The sequence below is a fragment of the Eucalyptus grandis genome, chromosome 5 (assembly GCF_016545825.1).
Source record: "Eucalyptus grandis isolate ANBG69807.140 chromosome 5, ASM1654582v1, whole genome shotgun sequence".
Classification (NCBI taxonomy): Eukaryota; Viridiplantae; Streptophyta; class Magnoliopsida; order Myrtales; family Myrtaceae; genus Eucalyptus; species Eucalyptus grandis.
This window is the reverse complement of record NC_052616.1, coordinates 58,095,792-58,110,928: the sequence shown is the minus strand read 5'-3', so window position 1 is coordinate 58,110,928 and position 15,137 is coordinate 58,095,792. Positions and strand designations below refer to the sequence as shown.

The 15,137-nt window shown below is 40.5% G+C and overlaps 1 protein-coding gene and 1 pseudogene across 1 annotated transcript; both read right to left on the bottom strand.

Annotated features, from left to right (window-relative positions):
• Window positions 1-3,297: 3,297 nt before the first annotated feature.
• Window positions 3,298-4,587, bottom strand: LOC104447586 (probable F-box protein At4g22030). Its single transcript, XM_010061306.2, has one exon. It carries the CDS (start codon window positions 4,585-4,587, stop codon window positions 3,298-3,300), a length of 1,290 nt encoding a protein of 429 aa, XP_010059608.2.
• Window positions 4,588-13,369: 8,782 nt separating this feature from the next.
• On the bottom strand, window positions 13,370-14,671 carry LOC104431484 (annotated as a pseudogene).
• Between the last annotated feature and the right edge of the window lie 466 nt (window positions 14,672-15,137).

Here is a 15,137-nt window from a genome sequence, read left to right as displayed (position 1 = left end):
TTTAGGGATGTTTTTGCAAAAAAATAAATTAAATATTCATATTTACTGCGCAACCAATTCGAATTTACATACTTATGCTTTATAAAAATTAAATATTCATATTTATTGCGGACACAATTTGAATAACCTATGATATGCTCTTGCTGGACAATAGAAATATTGCTTATATGACAAATTCATTCGCAAACTATATAATCGGTTGGGGACAAGAACTGTCAAATCAAATATCTGAATTGTTTGAGGTTTGACCATTTCTTGAAATGGAGGCTTCGCATGGTATCGAGTTTTGGGTCGGGGCGGTTTCCGATTTCGCAGTGGACATCTTTGGATTGAGCTCATCATTTTTGCGATCCAGTCAACTTAATTTTAGAGCATTTGACTTTCTTCTTTTTCCTTCAAATCGGCTATATGTGTGGGCGAGTCAATTTGATACAGGGTGAACTTTTGGCTGCTTTACTTGATTATGCCAAATCCAAATGACAAAAGGGTGGATAGAAAGAATAGTTAGATACTATTTATATTTCTTGTTAATCTTAGTCGTGACGCGTACTTTTATGAAGACAATAATAAGTAAACTTTGAAGACATGAAAACAAGTGATTTCATAAATGTCATGATTAGTTGATGACCTATTATAATATTATTGCATTAGTCTGTAAATATTTTAAGCAAGAAGTAGGCCTATGTTGACCATCATTTTCAAAATATTATACAAGTTATTCATAAGGTTACATACAAAACTGGAAGAACTACTTCAAAAATTATTGAAAAGTTTAACCGTGGCTCTTCTAGATTAACTTACTTAAGATATTGTCCGCTTTAACTCATCCAATATCGAGTTTCATGGTTTTGTCCTTTGATATATGGCACTTTCAAGAGGTCACCCATCTTGGTAGTACTTTCATCTAAACATGCTAAACAAACATTGGAGTTCCAATGATAAAGGTTATTGTTAGGTCAAAAAACACTTATATGAGTTAATTTTAGATTAAGATATATATCTGAAGAACACTCTCTCATGTCCGGTGAGTAATTCAGTTCATTCATGCTCCTTTCGCCATCCTAAAAGCCTGCTAGAAACTAATCATTGTCTGGGCCGGCCCCAGGGAACACTCCTTGCCCTCGTTGAATCGGGTCATTATAGACTCACCAGCTTTCTCATGGTTCGTCCTAAACCACACACCTACGAGAGAGGATTTTGCTCTAATACCATATTATGACACTCCTAGATTGACTTACTCGAGGTATTGTCCATTTTGGCATGTCCTATATCGAGTCTCATGGTTTTCTCTTTTAGCGTACAAATTGAAACTTTCACAAGAGGTCGCTCATCTTGATAGTGCTTTCACCTAAGCATACTTAACATTGGAATTCCAATGCCAAATGTTATTGTTACGTCAAAGAACATTTTTTGTGAGTTAATTTCAATTTCACATATATATCTCAAGAATGCATTCTCATTATTGGGTGCGCAATTCGATTTATTTTTGCCACGTTCACCATTTTAGGAGCCTGTCAGGAATCACTTTTTGCCCAGGCCCACTAACCCCCATGAACACTTCCCACCCCCGTTAGACTGAGTCATTATAGACCTACCAACTTCTATGTGTTATTCTTGAATCATATACCTATTGGAGAGGATCTCACTCTAATATTCCTTAGATTAACTCACTCATTGTATTGTCCTCTTTAGCCCATCTTATACTAAGCCTCAGGATTTCATACTTTGAGCTATAGGTGGGCACTTTCCTTGGAGGTCACTCATCTTAGTAATACTTTCACTTGAGCATACTTAATATTAGTGTTTCAATGCTATATGTTGTCATTACATAAAAAAGCATCTCTCGTGAGTTAATTCCAATTACACACACATCCTAGGAACGCTTTCCCCTAGTTTGATGCTCAATTTGGTTCTATATTGCCACTCTTTTTCTAGGCTCTCTAGCCTCGACAAACATTCCCCCTCATAGGATCATAAGATGATTTCAAATGATCAGGTCGCTCAATACTAACCAATGATAAAACATCATACATTTAAAGGCGAAAAGCTAAAAGTAAAAATTCCGTCTAAACAACTTGAGTATATTATTAAACCCTCCTATTGAGAACATAACCAATTAAGTTATTTACCACATATTAAAATGTCCAACCCAAAAACTTAAATTGATAAATGGAGAGAGAACACATGCATATAAAAGAGTATAGAAACCTCGTAATCAAGCCATGTGGTTATTTCAACAACACAAAAGACTAAATCAAAAGGGAAATAAAACTTTTGAAAAAAGATAAAAAGTCTCAGACATTTTGACTAAGTGTTCAATGTCTCATATTGCTTGTGTAACAGTTTTATATGCTTTTTATATACATGCAATATCCCTTCACATATAACTTGAGTTTTTGTTGGACATTCTAATAGTTAAAAGCAGGTTCTGTTTCTCTTTTTCTTTTTCTTTTTTAATGTTTCAACTTGATCGTCATTATTGATCCATGTTTCAATAATGTCAACTGTTTCAGAAAATTCAAAGCCGCTTTTGCATGGGGACCCTTTTGCGGTAGGAGACATTTGAGAATTCAACCATTTGATTGTGTCCACATCGTGATAAAGGTATGATGCATTGCCCTTCGTTTTTCTTTATAAATCTAACCTTCATGAAAATTAAAACCATGGCCGTACGCAAATGCTCGATCTTTTAGCAAGAAAGTAGAAAAACATTATATTCCATTTAGGAATTGGAATATCAGATAAGATGTGGAATGTCCATATGGGTCAAACCAGGCTGGAAGCATAAATTTACATGAGTATTTAATTATGATTTGACAATTTGTGCACATAGAATCATATGATTCCATCAGTATATACTTCATGATAATATGTTAAGACAACATTATAGAAACGATTGTTTCCTTACAGGCACCTCTGTCATTTAGTTCGTACTTTGAGAACTAAAACACTTGACTTTTCACGTTTTATATGTGATGGTGATGGACACATTTTGTCTTAGAAAAGCCTTTAGTACCAAATTTTACTACCGTAACATATAATAAAAGCGTTGTCCATTTGACAATTATTTACGCAGGCAAACTAAAAAGAATCAATAAAATCAACAGTCCAATGAATTAATTAAATGAAAAGGGGTTGTGAAAATCAAACCCGCATATCAATTAATCCTTTTAATTTTTCTGGAATTAATCGATACAACTTATGCACCAACAAATTAAGAATGAAAGAATCATGTTAATGAGCCTCATTGTACATGTATCGTATATACACTGTTGTATAATTTTGTTCAAAAGGAGTTTAGAAAAGCTTGCTTCCAAACTCATCAACCTCACTCCCTTCTATACAAGAAGTCATTGAATTTCTTGCTAAATCTCGGAGCTCCGACAAGCTCCGTCCCAGCTTCATCGCCACCTTCATCTCGAACATCTCTCCGTTCTCTCTCTTGCTGTAGTCTCTCTCCTCAAGCGTCGCTTCAATCGTCTCTTCCATGAGATCGAAGAACCCTGCGCAGTTTCTGTACATCTCCACCACCATACCAACTTGGCCTCCATGCTCCAAGCTGTTGGTGATTGCCGCCATCGTGCCGGCAATGGCTGCCACCGTCGTGGCTGTCGAGCCACCGAAGGCTGAGCTGGCTGCGGCAATGCCGGTTAGCAAAGGAGCAGAAACCGCCAACATCTTATTCAATTTTAGAGCCAGATTCCCGAGCCTCAAGTAGTCTTGCTTGTCTTTGCTCTTGAGGACTTGGACGATGGCTCTCATCTCCACTTCTAGGTCCTTGCTCCATCCGTTTCGCCCCATCTTCACAACGGTTTTCGTCCCTCTGGATTGGTGGTGTTTGTTGGAAACCCTAGGCCACCATGCGGCGGGCTCAAATTTCACGGGGAACTTCTCGAGCATCGCTCCGAGCAGAGGCAGCGGATAAGCCCTATCAAGGGCCAGCACCTTCTCCATCATCTCCTTCACGTCTGACTCAGTCGGGGATTGGAGCATGAGCATCGACTTTATCTCGCTCCGGAGCTGCTTGAACAACCTCGAGGCATTGCGTTGCTCTTCAGCCAGCTGTGAGGGCTGGATTTTGCTCATGACGAGCGACATCCCAGTGGCCGCTGTAAACAAGAGAGCAGAGCATGCTCTCAGCGATGGAGCCGGCGCGGCCACAGCCATCGCTGCCGTGGTGGCGGCAGTGAGAGTCATCATGTTGACCGAGTTCAACAAGAGCTCGTTCCAGTTGCCTCGCTGCTCACCAATGTTATCGTGCATCTCCACTCTATCTTCGACGGCCTCCAAGATTGCATAGAGCTTCTTGGTAGTTTCGATGGAAGAAGAGGAAGGCGATAGGCGTGGCTCCAAAACCCTATCTTTCTGGGCGATGTCCATTTGTAGAGGCTCTGCAAAGGCGTAACCATTCCTGGTGCGCAATTCCTCGACTAGCTTCTTCGTGACTGCAGCGCTTGGATCAGCGAGGCTGAATTTCGAGGGCTTCGGGAGTTGGATCGAAGCCATGATCTTTCTCTTTGAAGAACAGCCCGAAGAGGAAGAAGAAGAAGAAGAAATTAAGGGAGAGGAAGCTTGTAAAGCCGCCATCAATGGAGGTGACGGGTCTGGTGTTGCTGTTAGTTTTCAGCGTGTGAATGTGATGGTTTTTGAGAGGATTGAATGAGAATTGGAGTGGTGTTGGTTATGGAAGATGGGTTCTTCTGGGTTGTACTTATATATGCGGGAAGCAAGCGACGTGCATGGGGAGAGAAGAGGTCGTGGCTGTTGAAAATGTTGACCGTAGAACACAGAGGCTGACCCAGCCCATGAGGCTGACCTTGTCTATTCTCTGATTTTGTAAATTTCAAACATCCAAATTCTACGTGAATTTGCAGCATAGAAACATCGTCACGTCACCTCCATATACGTGAAATGTGTCACTAAATATAATTTTCATCATGCAATGTATTTCAATTCCGTTTAGATAATTCATATATTAATGAATCACAACATGTTAAAAATAAACATTTAAACATACAAGTTATATTCACATTTTAGAAGGACAATTTGTAATATTATTTAATATCCTAATTTCAAGAATTAGTGTCGATGTATCTCTTAATTGTAGGTGATACTTATGATTATCACTTTTGCATAAATTAAAGTGGTTCTAGTATATGAAATGAGCGGCAGTGTTACATGGACAATATATAGGATCCGATGCATCCTATGTTCAAATTTCATGATATAATTATTAATCTAGTTTTTTTTTTTTTTTTGGTAAGGAATCTAGTTTTGATTTGAGTAAATCTTAAAATTAGTTTGGTCAAATAGAATGAACTTTATGAAATCATTTACTATTACCACATGCGCCCCTGGCTCGTGAACCCATGCCTCTTTTATCAACTTGGCTAGCCCAAATATTTAGACCCCTCTCAATTCTTTCCCACTTATAATTCACATATATTTTATCTTAGGGATTTTTTTACAAAATAAATAAATAAATAATTCTTATTTATTAGGTAATTTAATTCGAATTGTTATGCACTATCATAAATTAAATATTCACATTTATTACGGACGCAATTTGTATAACATATGATATGCTTTTGCCAGACTATAGATATATTGCTTAGCAAACTATAGAATTGGGGATAATAACTGTCAAATCAAATCTCTAAATTGTTTGAGGTTTGACCTGGAGTTTCCTGGGATGGTATCGGATTTTGGATCTTCCAATTTCGCATTGGACAGTTTTGGATTGAGTTCATTATTTTGCGGTCAAACCAACTTAATTTTCTGACATTGGACTTTTTTTCTTTTTCCTTGAAATTGGCTATAATGTGTGGACGAGTGAATTCGATGCAAGGTGAACTTTTGCCTGCTTTATTTGAAAATGTCGAGTCCGAATGACAGAAGGGAGGATCGAAAGTATAGTTAAATATTAATTATATTTCTCATTAAATTTAGTCGTAGAATAGCGCGATGCATACTTTTATCAGGACAATAATAAGTAAAGTTCGAAATCATAACCACCACCCGCGGTGGCCGCGCGGTTGAGAGCTTGGTACCCTTTTCGCAAGAGGGGAAGAGTTCGAAACTTCGTGGACGCAGTGTGTCATGCACAAACGCGCGTCTTAACTGCGAAAGGGACTAGTGGTGGGAGGCCCTGAGCTCCAGGGTTTACTCTTCGCCGCGAAGCGGCAGTGCGGAGGTTCCCTGGGTACCAAAAAAAAAAAAAAAAGTTCGAAATCATGAAAATTAGTGATGTCATAAATTTCATGGTTATATGACGACCTACTGTAATGTTACTATCTGTAAATATGTTTAAGCATGAAGTAGTCCTATGTTGACCATCATTTTCGAAATAATAGACAAGTCATTAATAAACTTACACACAAAACTGGAAAAATCTACTTCAAAAATTATTGAAAAGTTTAACTGTGGCTCTCTTAGATTAACTCACTTAGGATATTATCTATTTTGACCCATCCTATATTGAATTTTACGGTTTTGTCCTTTGGCATACGGATGAGCACTTTCCTAAGAGCCCCCCTCATTCCGATAGTACTTTCATTTGAACACACTAAACAGACATTGGAGTTCTAATGCTAAAGGTTATTATTAAGTAAAAAAATACCTTTTGTAAGTTAATTTTAGCTTCACATCTCTCAAGAACACTCTTACCTGTTTGGTGAGTTTTTTTTTTTTTTTTGGTAAAGGAACCTGTTCGGTGAGTTCATTCATACTCCCTTCGCCATCCTACAAGCCTGCTAGGAAGTACTCATTCTTCATGCCCTTTAACCCCGACAAACACTCCCTGCCCTTGTTGAATCGGTTTATTACAGACACACCAGCTTTATTGTGGTTTGTTTTAAACCACACACCTATGAGAGAGGAATTCGCTTTAATACCATATTATGACACTCTAGGATCAACTTACTTGAGGTATTATCCATTTTGGCCCATCCTATGTCGAGTCTCACAGTTTTGTCTTTGAGCATACAAGTTGAATTTTCACAAGAGTTCATCCATCTTAATAGTGCTCTCACCTAAGCATGCTTAACATTAGAGTTCCAATGCCAAATGTTATTGTTACATCAAAGAACACTTTGTACTAACGTCCGTAGGCTGAAGTGGTAAGGAGCTTGGGTTCCCTTAAGGAAGGTCTCGAGTTCAAGCCTTGTGTATGGAGTAGACAGCGTTGGGAGAGCCCCACCATTATGGGTTTGACAGTGCTCACATCCCGTTAGTCGGGGCCAAAGCCGGATACCGGGTGGTCATACACTGAAAAAAAAAAAAACACTTTTAATAAGTTAATTGCAATTTCACATATATAGTTAGGGAACGCTCTCTCATTATTGGGTGCGATATTCAGTTTATTTATGTTTCATTAACTATTTTAGAAACCTGCCAGGAATCACTCTTTGCTCATGCCCTCTAACCCCTACTAACCCTTTCCGTCCCCCTCGGACCAAATCATTGAACCTACTAGCTTATGTGTGGTTTATCCCTTAATCATATGCCTATTGAAGATCTCACTCTGATATTGTATTGTGATACCCTTAGATTAACTAACTTAATGAATTGTCCGCTTTAGCCCATCTTATACCGAGTCTCAAGGTTTCATCCTTTGAGGTACAGATGGGCACTCTCCTAGGAGCTCACTCATCCTACTAGCACTCTCACTTGAGCACGTTTAATATTTGTGCTTCAATGTTAAATGTTGTCTTTACATTTTTTTTTTTAAAAAAAAAGTATCTCTTGTGAGTTAATTTCACACACACACATACGCGCGCGCCCGCGCACTCACATGCAACACACGCACACATGCGCTAACGCGCGCGCGCTCAAATCTCTTGATTTGCCATCCTTGGAATCAGCCAGGAGCCGCTCTTTTTCTAGGCTATCTAGCCTTGACAAACATTCCCCCTCATAGGTTTGGGTCGTTAAATTAACATGATTTCAAATGATCAAGTTGGTCAATATCGACCAAAGTTAAAACATCATTTACTAAAAAGTGAAAAGCTAGAAGTAAAATTTTGTGCAAAGAAACATTCATATTGAGAACATAACCATTTAAACCATTTAATACATTAAATCTCCAACCCAAAAAACTTAAATTGGTAGATGGAGAGAGAACACATGTATTCCATGTAATTATTTCAACAACACAAAAGACCAAAGCAAGGACAAAAATAAAAATAATAATTTTGAAAAAAGATAAAAAGTCACAAACTTTTGCATAAGTGTTAAAGACCTCATATCGCTTGTGTACAAGTTTTATATCCTTTTCATATACATGTGATATTCCTTCACATATAACTTGAGTAATTGTTGGACATTATGACATTGTATTAAAGGCAGGTTTTGTTCCAATTTATTTCATGTTTCGACTCATTCGTCAAATTTCATTTGTCGTTCTTGATCCATGGCGCTAAATATCACACATTGTGTGTCCTTGGGTTTGTATATTTTTTCATAGACACACAATTTCTCTCCACTTATTTGTGACATCCCGATTTTCCAATTCTATTTTCAATAAATTGATACGGGCATTTCGTTGGCACGCATATAGTTCTTTTCCTTGAGTTGGCCACTCATGTGAAAACTAATCTATCGGGTGAAGCCGTTAAGAGTTTCTAATGCATTCAACTCGAGAATTTGGCCAGGAAGCGATCTTTCGACCGAGCTAATCTGCAATGGTCATTACGGCACAATTAAAAATCGATTAGAGATCGGAGATAAGTTGACTCGACATAGGCATGTGATCAGGTGTGGGTGATTCCACCAGATCGCACAATTCTAGTCGATCGGCACTGGACCGACTTTTCTGTCAATTGGGTACCCTGTGTCCGTATTTAAAACCTTGAGATTACCCCAACAATCGAAAGTCGACAATGTTTCAAAGATGTACATTGTGGCTTGAGATGATCAACCACAGGTCGACATGAAAATTTCTAAAGGCTACTCGGTAGGTTGGGCCGCGCTAGTATCGTGCCAAAGTGAAATTAACCGTGGAATTGAGATCAAATTCAGAAATTGGAAGTCTGGTGTGTCACAGATCATTTTAGGAATATTAGCTCATCTTTAGAAGATTTTTCATGTAATCAAAATTTTTTAGCAATTAAATCAAAGAATGGCTAATTTGGCTCGAGAAATTAGTAGGCCCGCCCTTGGTTGTGCTTTTGGGACTTAAGTTGGTTTTATGGACAAGTGAAGATGTGAATTGAAGTGTGGTGACATCGGATTAATTTTATGGTCTTCAATTTGATTCAATTGGAAGAGAATTAAGTGAAATTGAAGAATTTGTTGTACAAGATTTTATGCGCCTACGGAAAAATAAATTTAACACTATTGAATATTGTTGTGGGAGGATTGAGTTAGTGGAGTATGACATCACTTGGTGATGTCATGGTGTGGGGCAAGAGTGGCTAGGATGTTGACAAGTGGAGGGTGAGGATTTGCTCTTGGAAAGGTAGCCTATCACCATCATCTTCTTCCTTGAATCAAGGGAGCTTGTTGGATTTTGAAAAAGAGGAGAGAGAGAGGGGTGAACGGAAACCAGCAGCTCGCTCAGCCCGCACGCATGCCCCCTCCGCTCGCTCGACGCCGCCGCATGTCGCCGGAGCCATCGCCGTTGCCGCCCATTCGCACACGAAGCCTCGCGTGTGCGTTCGCCATTACACCGTCGTGCCATCTTCCCTTCATCCGCGCATCCCAGCCATCATCCTTCGTCGTCCCGAGCTGTCCGCCGTCGCCAAGACCGCCGGAAAGCCGCCGGAGCCACCGCTAGCAACCGTTCGAGCATCCACCGTCCTCCTTCACCGATTTCGCGCCCGAACCGCCGCCGGACGGCCCTCCTTCGAGCTTGGACAGCAGCTGGTTTTAGTGGGTATGGCAGCCCGTGTTTGGCCCGTGTTTGGCCGCCTTCCCGAGCCCGGATGCTCGGCCCGCCTTGAGGAAAGTCGACCCTCGCGTCGTCCTTGTCGTTTTGGTCCGCTCGGCTAGCTAATCCAGTGAGTTTAACTCACTAAATCTTGATTAGACGGTTAATGATGCCCTAAGTGTGCTTAACCTAAGTTAAGTAAGCTTATGTGGTTAAATTAACTTATTTGGTTGGTGATTAGATTATGGTGTTTAATTAAGTTAAAGTGTGTTTAGTTTAAAGTTAAGTATGCTTATTTTTAATATAAAGCCTTGGTGTGACATAATAGGGTTTTAATTTTGAATTATTTAATTGCTTCAAAATTCTGGAAATTTATAATATTTTATTAATTCCGAAATTATTAAAATATTATTATTAAAAAAAACGGAAAAATTATTTTTGATCCCTTGCTCGAATTTCGTCTTTGATCGCTCTTTGTGTAGTTGGATTTTGAAATTGATGATTGGATATTATAAATTGAGTGTGGATCGTGAAAAATATGAATATTATTATTTAATTATTTTCGGAATAAATTTAATTATTTAATAAATTCCGAAAATTTTGTCAGGACCCTAAACTCTCAGAATTTCGTGCCGATCGCTGCTGTGCATTTAGAATTTGATATTGATGATTGGTTGTGGCAAATTGAGTGTGATTGCGATATATAAGGACTATTTATAAAATCCTAAGTGTGGAAATGAATGGGCGATTGGCCGTGATATGCCACCTATTAGAGGTTGCACCTAGTGGGGCCGTGATATGCCACCCGATAAAGGTCGCACCCAGTGGGGCCGTGATATGCCACCTGATAAAGGTCTCGCCCAGTGGGGCCGTGATATGCCACCTATTAGAGGTCGCGCCCAGTGGGGCCGTGATATGCCACCTGATAAAGGTCGCGCCCAGTGGGGCCGTGATATGCCACCTGATAAAGGTCGCACCCAGTGGGGCCGTGATATACCACCTATTAGAGGTCGCGCCCAACCGGGCTGTAATCTACCACATTTTTAAAGGTCGTGCCGAGTGGGGCCGTGATTGAGAGCAATGATTGATTTGCAATAATGACATGTAATCGGCTGAGTCGATTGATTGCTGAGACGATCCAAGTAGTTGAATTGTTCTGATGATGTGATTGTGCCGCAGTTGTTTGGTTATCATAATTGCACGTGGTTGAATTATATAAATTGTGCTAACCTGTAGATGAAGGCTGAGGCGAGGTAAGTCTTCTGTGTGATGTGGCTAGGCCACCCAGGGCGTATTTTCTTTCTAATAGGGGTTTAGGGGGTTGAACTTGCTGAGACATCGTCTCATCCCGGTTGTGGGATTAAAATTTCAAGTCCCCAGTAGACGGAGCGGCCAGATAGCTTTGGTTGGCCTTGAGGAGTTGCAGAGGTGAAATCATAAGGATTGGAGAGCGTGTCCGACTTGTAGGTCGTAGGACAGTTCATTTTTAAGAGCCAGTCTTTTGTAGACTTTTGGCTATAGGCCTTCGTCTGTAACTCCGTTGGTTTGTGTAAGTGATTGGTTGTGAAATTGTTTCCTGCTTTTCTATTTCGTATTTTATTGTCAGGAGTTTTATAATGCGTTCCGCTTGTGCAATAATAAATGAATGGGGTTGGCAACACTACTTGGGAATGTCGCATTTGATCGACCGCAGTGGGATGTGCTCGCTCAAGGTTCGGGCGTGACATTATTAATTTAAACTTTAAAGCTGGGCATTGCAACGCTAAGAAATATGCTAAAATCGCTGCTCTAGGATGGAAGAAAGCGAAAGCCAACGCCCAAGAACAAAAGGCAAAGCGAAACCGAATGTTTCAATAGTGTCAACTAAAAATTCAAAGCCGCCTTCGCATGGGGACCGTTTGTGCAGTAGGAGACATTTGAGAATTCAACCATTTGACTGTGTCCACCTCTTGAAAAAGGTATCACGCATTCGTTTTTCTTTATAAATCTAACCTGTGTGAAAATTAAAACCATGCCCATATGAAAATGCTTAATAGTTTAGTAAGAAAATAGAAAAAAATTATTTCTTTTTAATAAGTGGAATATCAGATAAGAAGTGGAATGTTCATATGGGTCCAAACCGGGCTATGAACATAAATTTACATGAGTATTTAATTATGATTTGACAATTTGTGCACATAAAATCATACGACTCTATCAGTGTATGCTTCATGATAATATGTTAAGACCAAACAATTGATTCCTTACAGGCATCTTTGTCATTTAGTTCATACTTTGAGAAGTAAAACACTTGATTTTTCACATTTTAAATGTAATAGATATATATATATTTTTTGGTAAAGGTAAGTATAATATAGATTTTACCAAACAAATATACAAGGAGAGGAAACCCGGCACCAACAAAACAAACACTCAAAAGACAAAGGAGTCAAGAGAGTGTAGGGTGCCGTGGTATCACACCAAAAAAAAAACAAAAAAGGCAAACGGCCATTAGGAGGCAAAAACAACAACAAGAACGGGAAGAACACAATCAATCAAAGATTGACGACGGCAATTCCCAACTTTGTTGTAGTCTTCTATTCCAGGGAATGTCTGGGACATGATTGGAGGACAAGGCTTTATCCTTAATCGCCTTATGAAGATGCATCTTCAACGCCGGCAGGAAAAAGGGGGCGATTGCAAAAGATAATCTCATTTCATTCCTTCCAAATAAGATAGCATAAAGCTCCAAAAGCAAAGTGAGCCAAGGATTGGTGGAAACTATTGTCAGCAAGATGTTTGGTAACTCAAGCAATATTATCAACCCAGCATTTGTTTTGCTAGGCTAAATTACACTTAGCCGCCCAATAAAGCGCAAGGGTACTAGTAATTTGGCATCCAAAAAACCAATTATCAGTCGAGTCAGGTCTGCGACAGCAGCAGGCGCACATCGCAGAAGAGATACGGCCATAAGAGAGAAGTGCTACCTGAGTCGGTAGCCGGTTGCGCGTGATAAGCCATAGGAGAGTCTGATAACGAGGAAGCAAAGTGGGATTCCAAACAAAGGAAGACCAGGGCACTATAGGCCGTATGGGGCGGATTAGATTCCAAGCGGAAGCAGTAGAAAAGCTGCCCGAGGGATGACCAAGCCAGAGGAGACGGTCATCTTCTTGGTTGAGCACCGGGAGAGGGTCTCCCCAATCTACCAAGATGGTGGCTACGAATTTTGATGTACACATTTTGTCTTAAAAAAGCCTTTAGTACCAAATTTTGTTACCATAATATATAACAAAAGCATTGTCCGTTTGACATTTATTTACACAGGCAAACTAAAGGGGATCGATAAAATCAACAACCTAATTAATTAATGAAATGATTCGGGGTTTTGAAAAACAGACCTGCATATCAATTGATGCTTTTAATAATTATTTTGTGGAATTAATTGATACAATTATGCACCAAGAAATAAAGAATGAAAAGAATCATGTTAATGAGCCTCATTGTACATGTATAGTATATGCACTGTATATCTTGGTTCAAAGGAGTCAGAAAAGCTTGCTTCCAAACTCATCAACCTCACTCCCTTCTATACAAGAAGCCATTGATTTTCTTGCTAAAACTCGGAGCTCCGACAAGCTCCGTCCCAGCTTCATTGCCACCTTCATCTCGAACATCTCTCCGTTCTCTCTCTTGCTGTAGTCTCTCTCCTCAAGCGTCGCTTCAATCGTCTCTTCCATGAGATCGAAGAACCCTGCGCAGTTTCTGTACATCTCCACCACCATACCAACTTGGCCTCCATGCTCAAAGCTGTTGGTGATTGCCGCCATCGTGCCAGCAATGGCTGCCACCGTCGTGGCCGTCGAGCCACCGAAGGCTGAGCTGGCTACGGCAATGCCGGTTAGCAAAGGAGCAGAAACCGCCAACATCTTATTCAATTTTAGAGCCAGATTCCCGAGCCTCAAGTAGTCTTGCTTGTCTTTGCTCTTGAGGACTTGGACGATGGCTTTCATCTCCACTTCTAGGTCCTCGCTCCATCCGTTTCGCTCCGTCTTCACAACGGTTTTCGTCCCTCTGGATTGGCGGTGTTTGTTGGAAACCCTAGGCCACCATGCGGCGGGCTCAAATTTCACGGGGAACTTCTCGAGCATCGCTCCGAGCAGAGGCAGCGGATAAGCCCTATCAAGGGCCAGCACCTTCTCCATCATCTCCTTCACGTCTGACTCAGTCGGGGATTGGAGCATGAGCATCGACTTTATCTCACTCCGGAGCTGCTTGAACAACCTCGAGGCATTGCGTTGCTCTTCAGCCAGCTGTGAGGGCTGGATTTTGCTCATGACGAGCGACATCCCAGTGGCCGCTGTAAACAAGAGAGCAGAGCATGCTCAGCGATGGAGCTGGCGTGGCCACAGCCATCGCTGCCGTGGTGGTGGCAGTGAGAGTCATCATGTTGACCGAGTTCAACAAGAGCTCGTTCCAGTTGTCTCGCTGCTCACCAATGTTATCGTGCATCTCCACTCTATCTTCGACAGCCTCCAAGATCGCATAGAGCTTTGTGGTCGTGTCGATAGAAGAAGTAGGTGATAGGCACGGCTCCAAAACCCTATCTTTCTGGGCGACGTCCATTTGTAGTGGCTCTGCAAAGGCGTAACCATTCCTGGTGCGCAATTCCTCAACTAGCTTCTTCGTCATTGCAGCGCTTGGATCAACAAGGCTCAGTTTTGAGGGCTTCGGGAGTTGGATCGAAGCCGTGATCATTCTCTTCAAATGACAACCTGAAGAGGAAGAAGAAGGAATTGCAAGAGAGGAAGCTTGTAGAGCGGCCATCAATGGAGGTGACGGGTCTGGTGTGGCTGTTCGTTTTCAGTGTGTGAATGTGATGGTTTTTAAGAGGATTGAATGAGAATTGGAGTGGTCTTGGTTATGGAAGATGGAGGTTCTTTTGGGTTCTAATTATATATAGGGGAAGCAAGCGGCGTACACGGGGAGAGAAGAGGTCGTAGCTTTTGAAAATGTTGACCGTAGAACACAGGGGTTGACCCGGCCCACGAGGCTGACCTTTTCTGTTCTCTGATTGTGTACATTTCAAACAATCAAATGCTACGTGAATTTTTTGTTCAAAAAAAAAAAAATGCTACGTGAATTTGCAGTATAGAAACATTGTCACGTCACCTCCATATAAGTGAAATGCGTCACTAAATATAATTTTCATCATAGGACGTATTTCAATTCCATCTACATAATTTGTACATTAATGAATCATGACATGTTACAAATAAAAATTTAAACATAC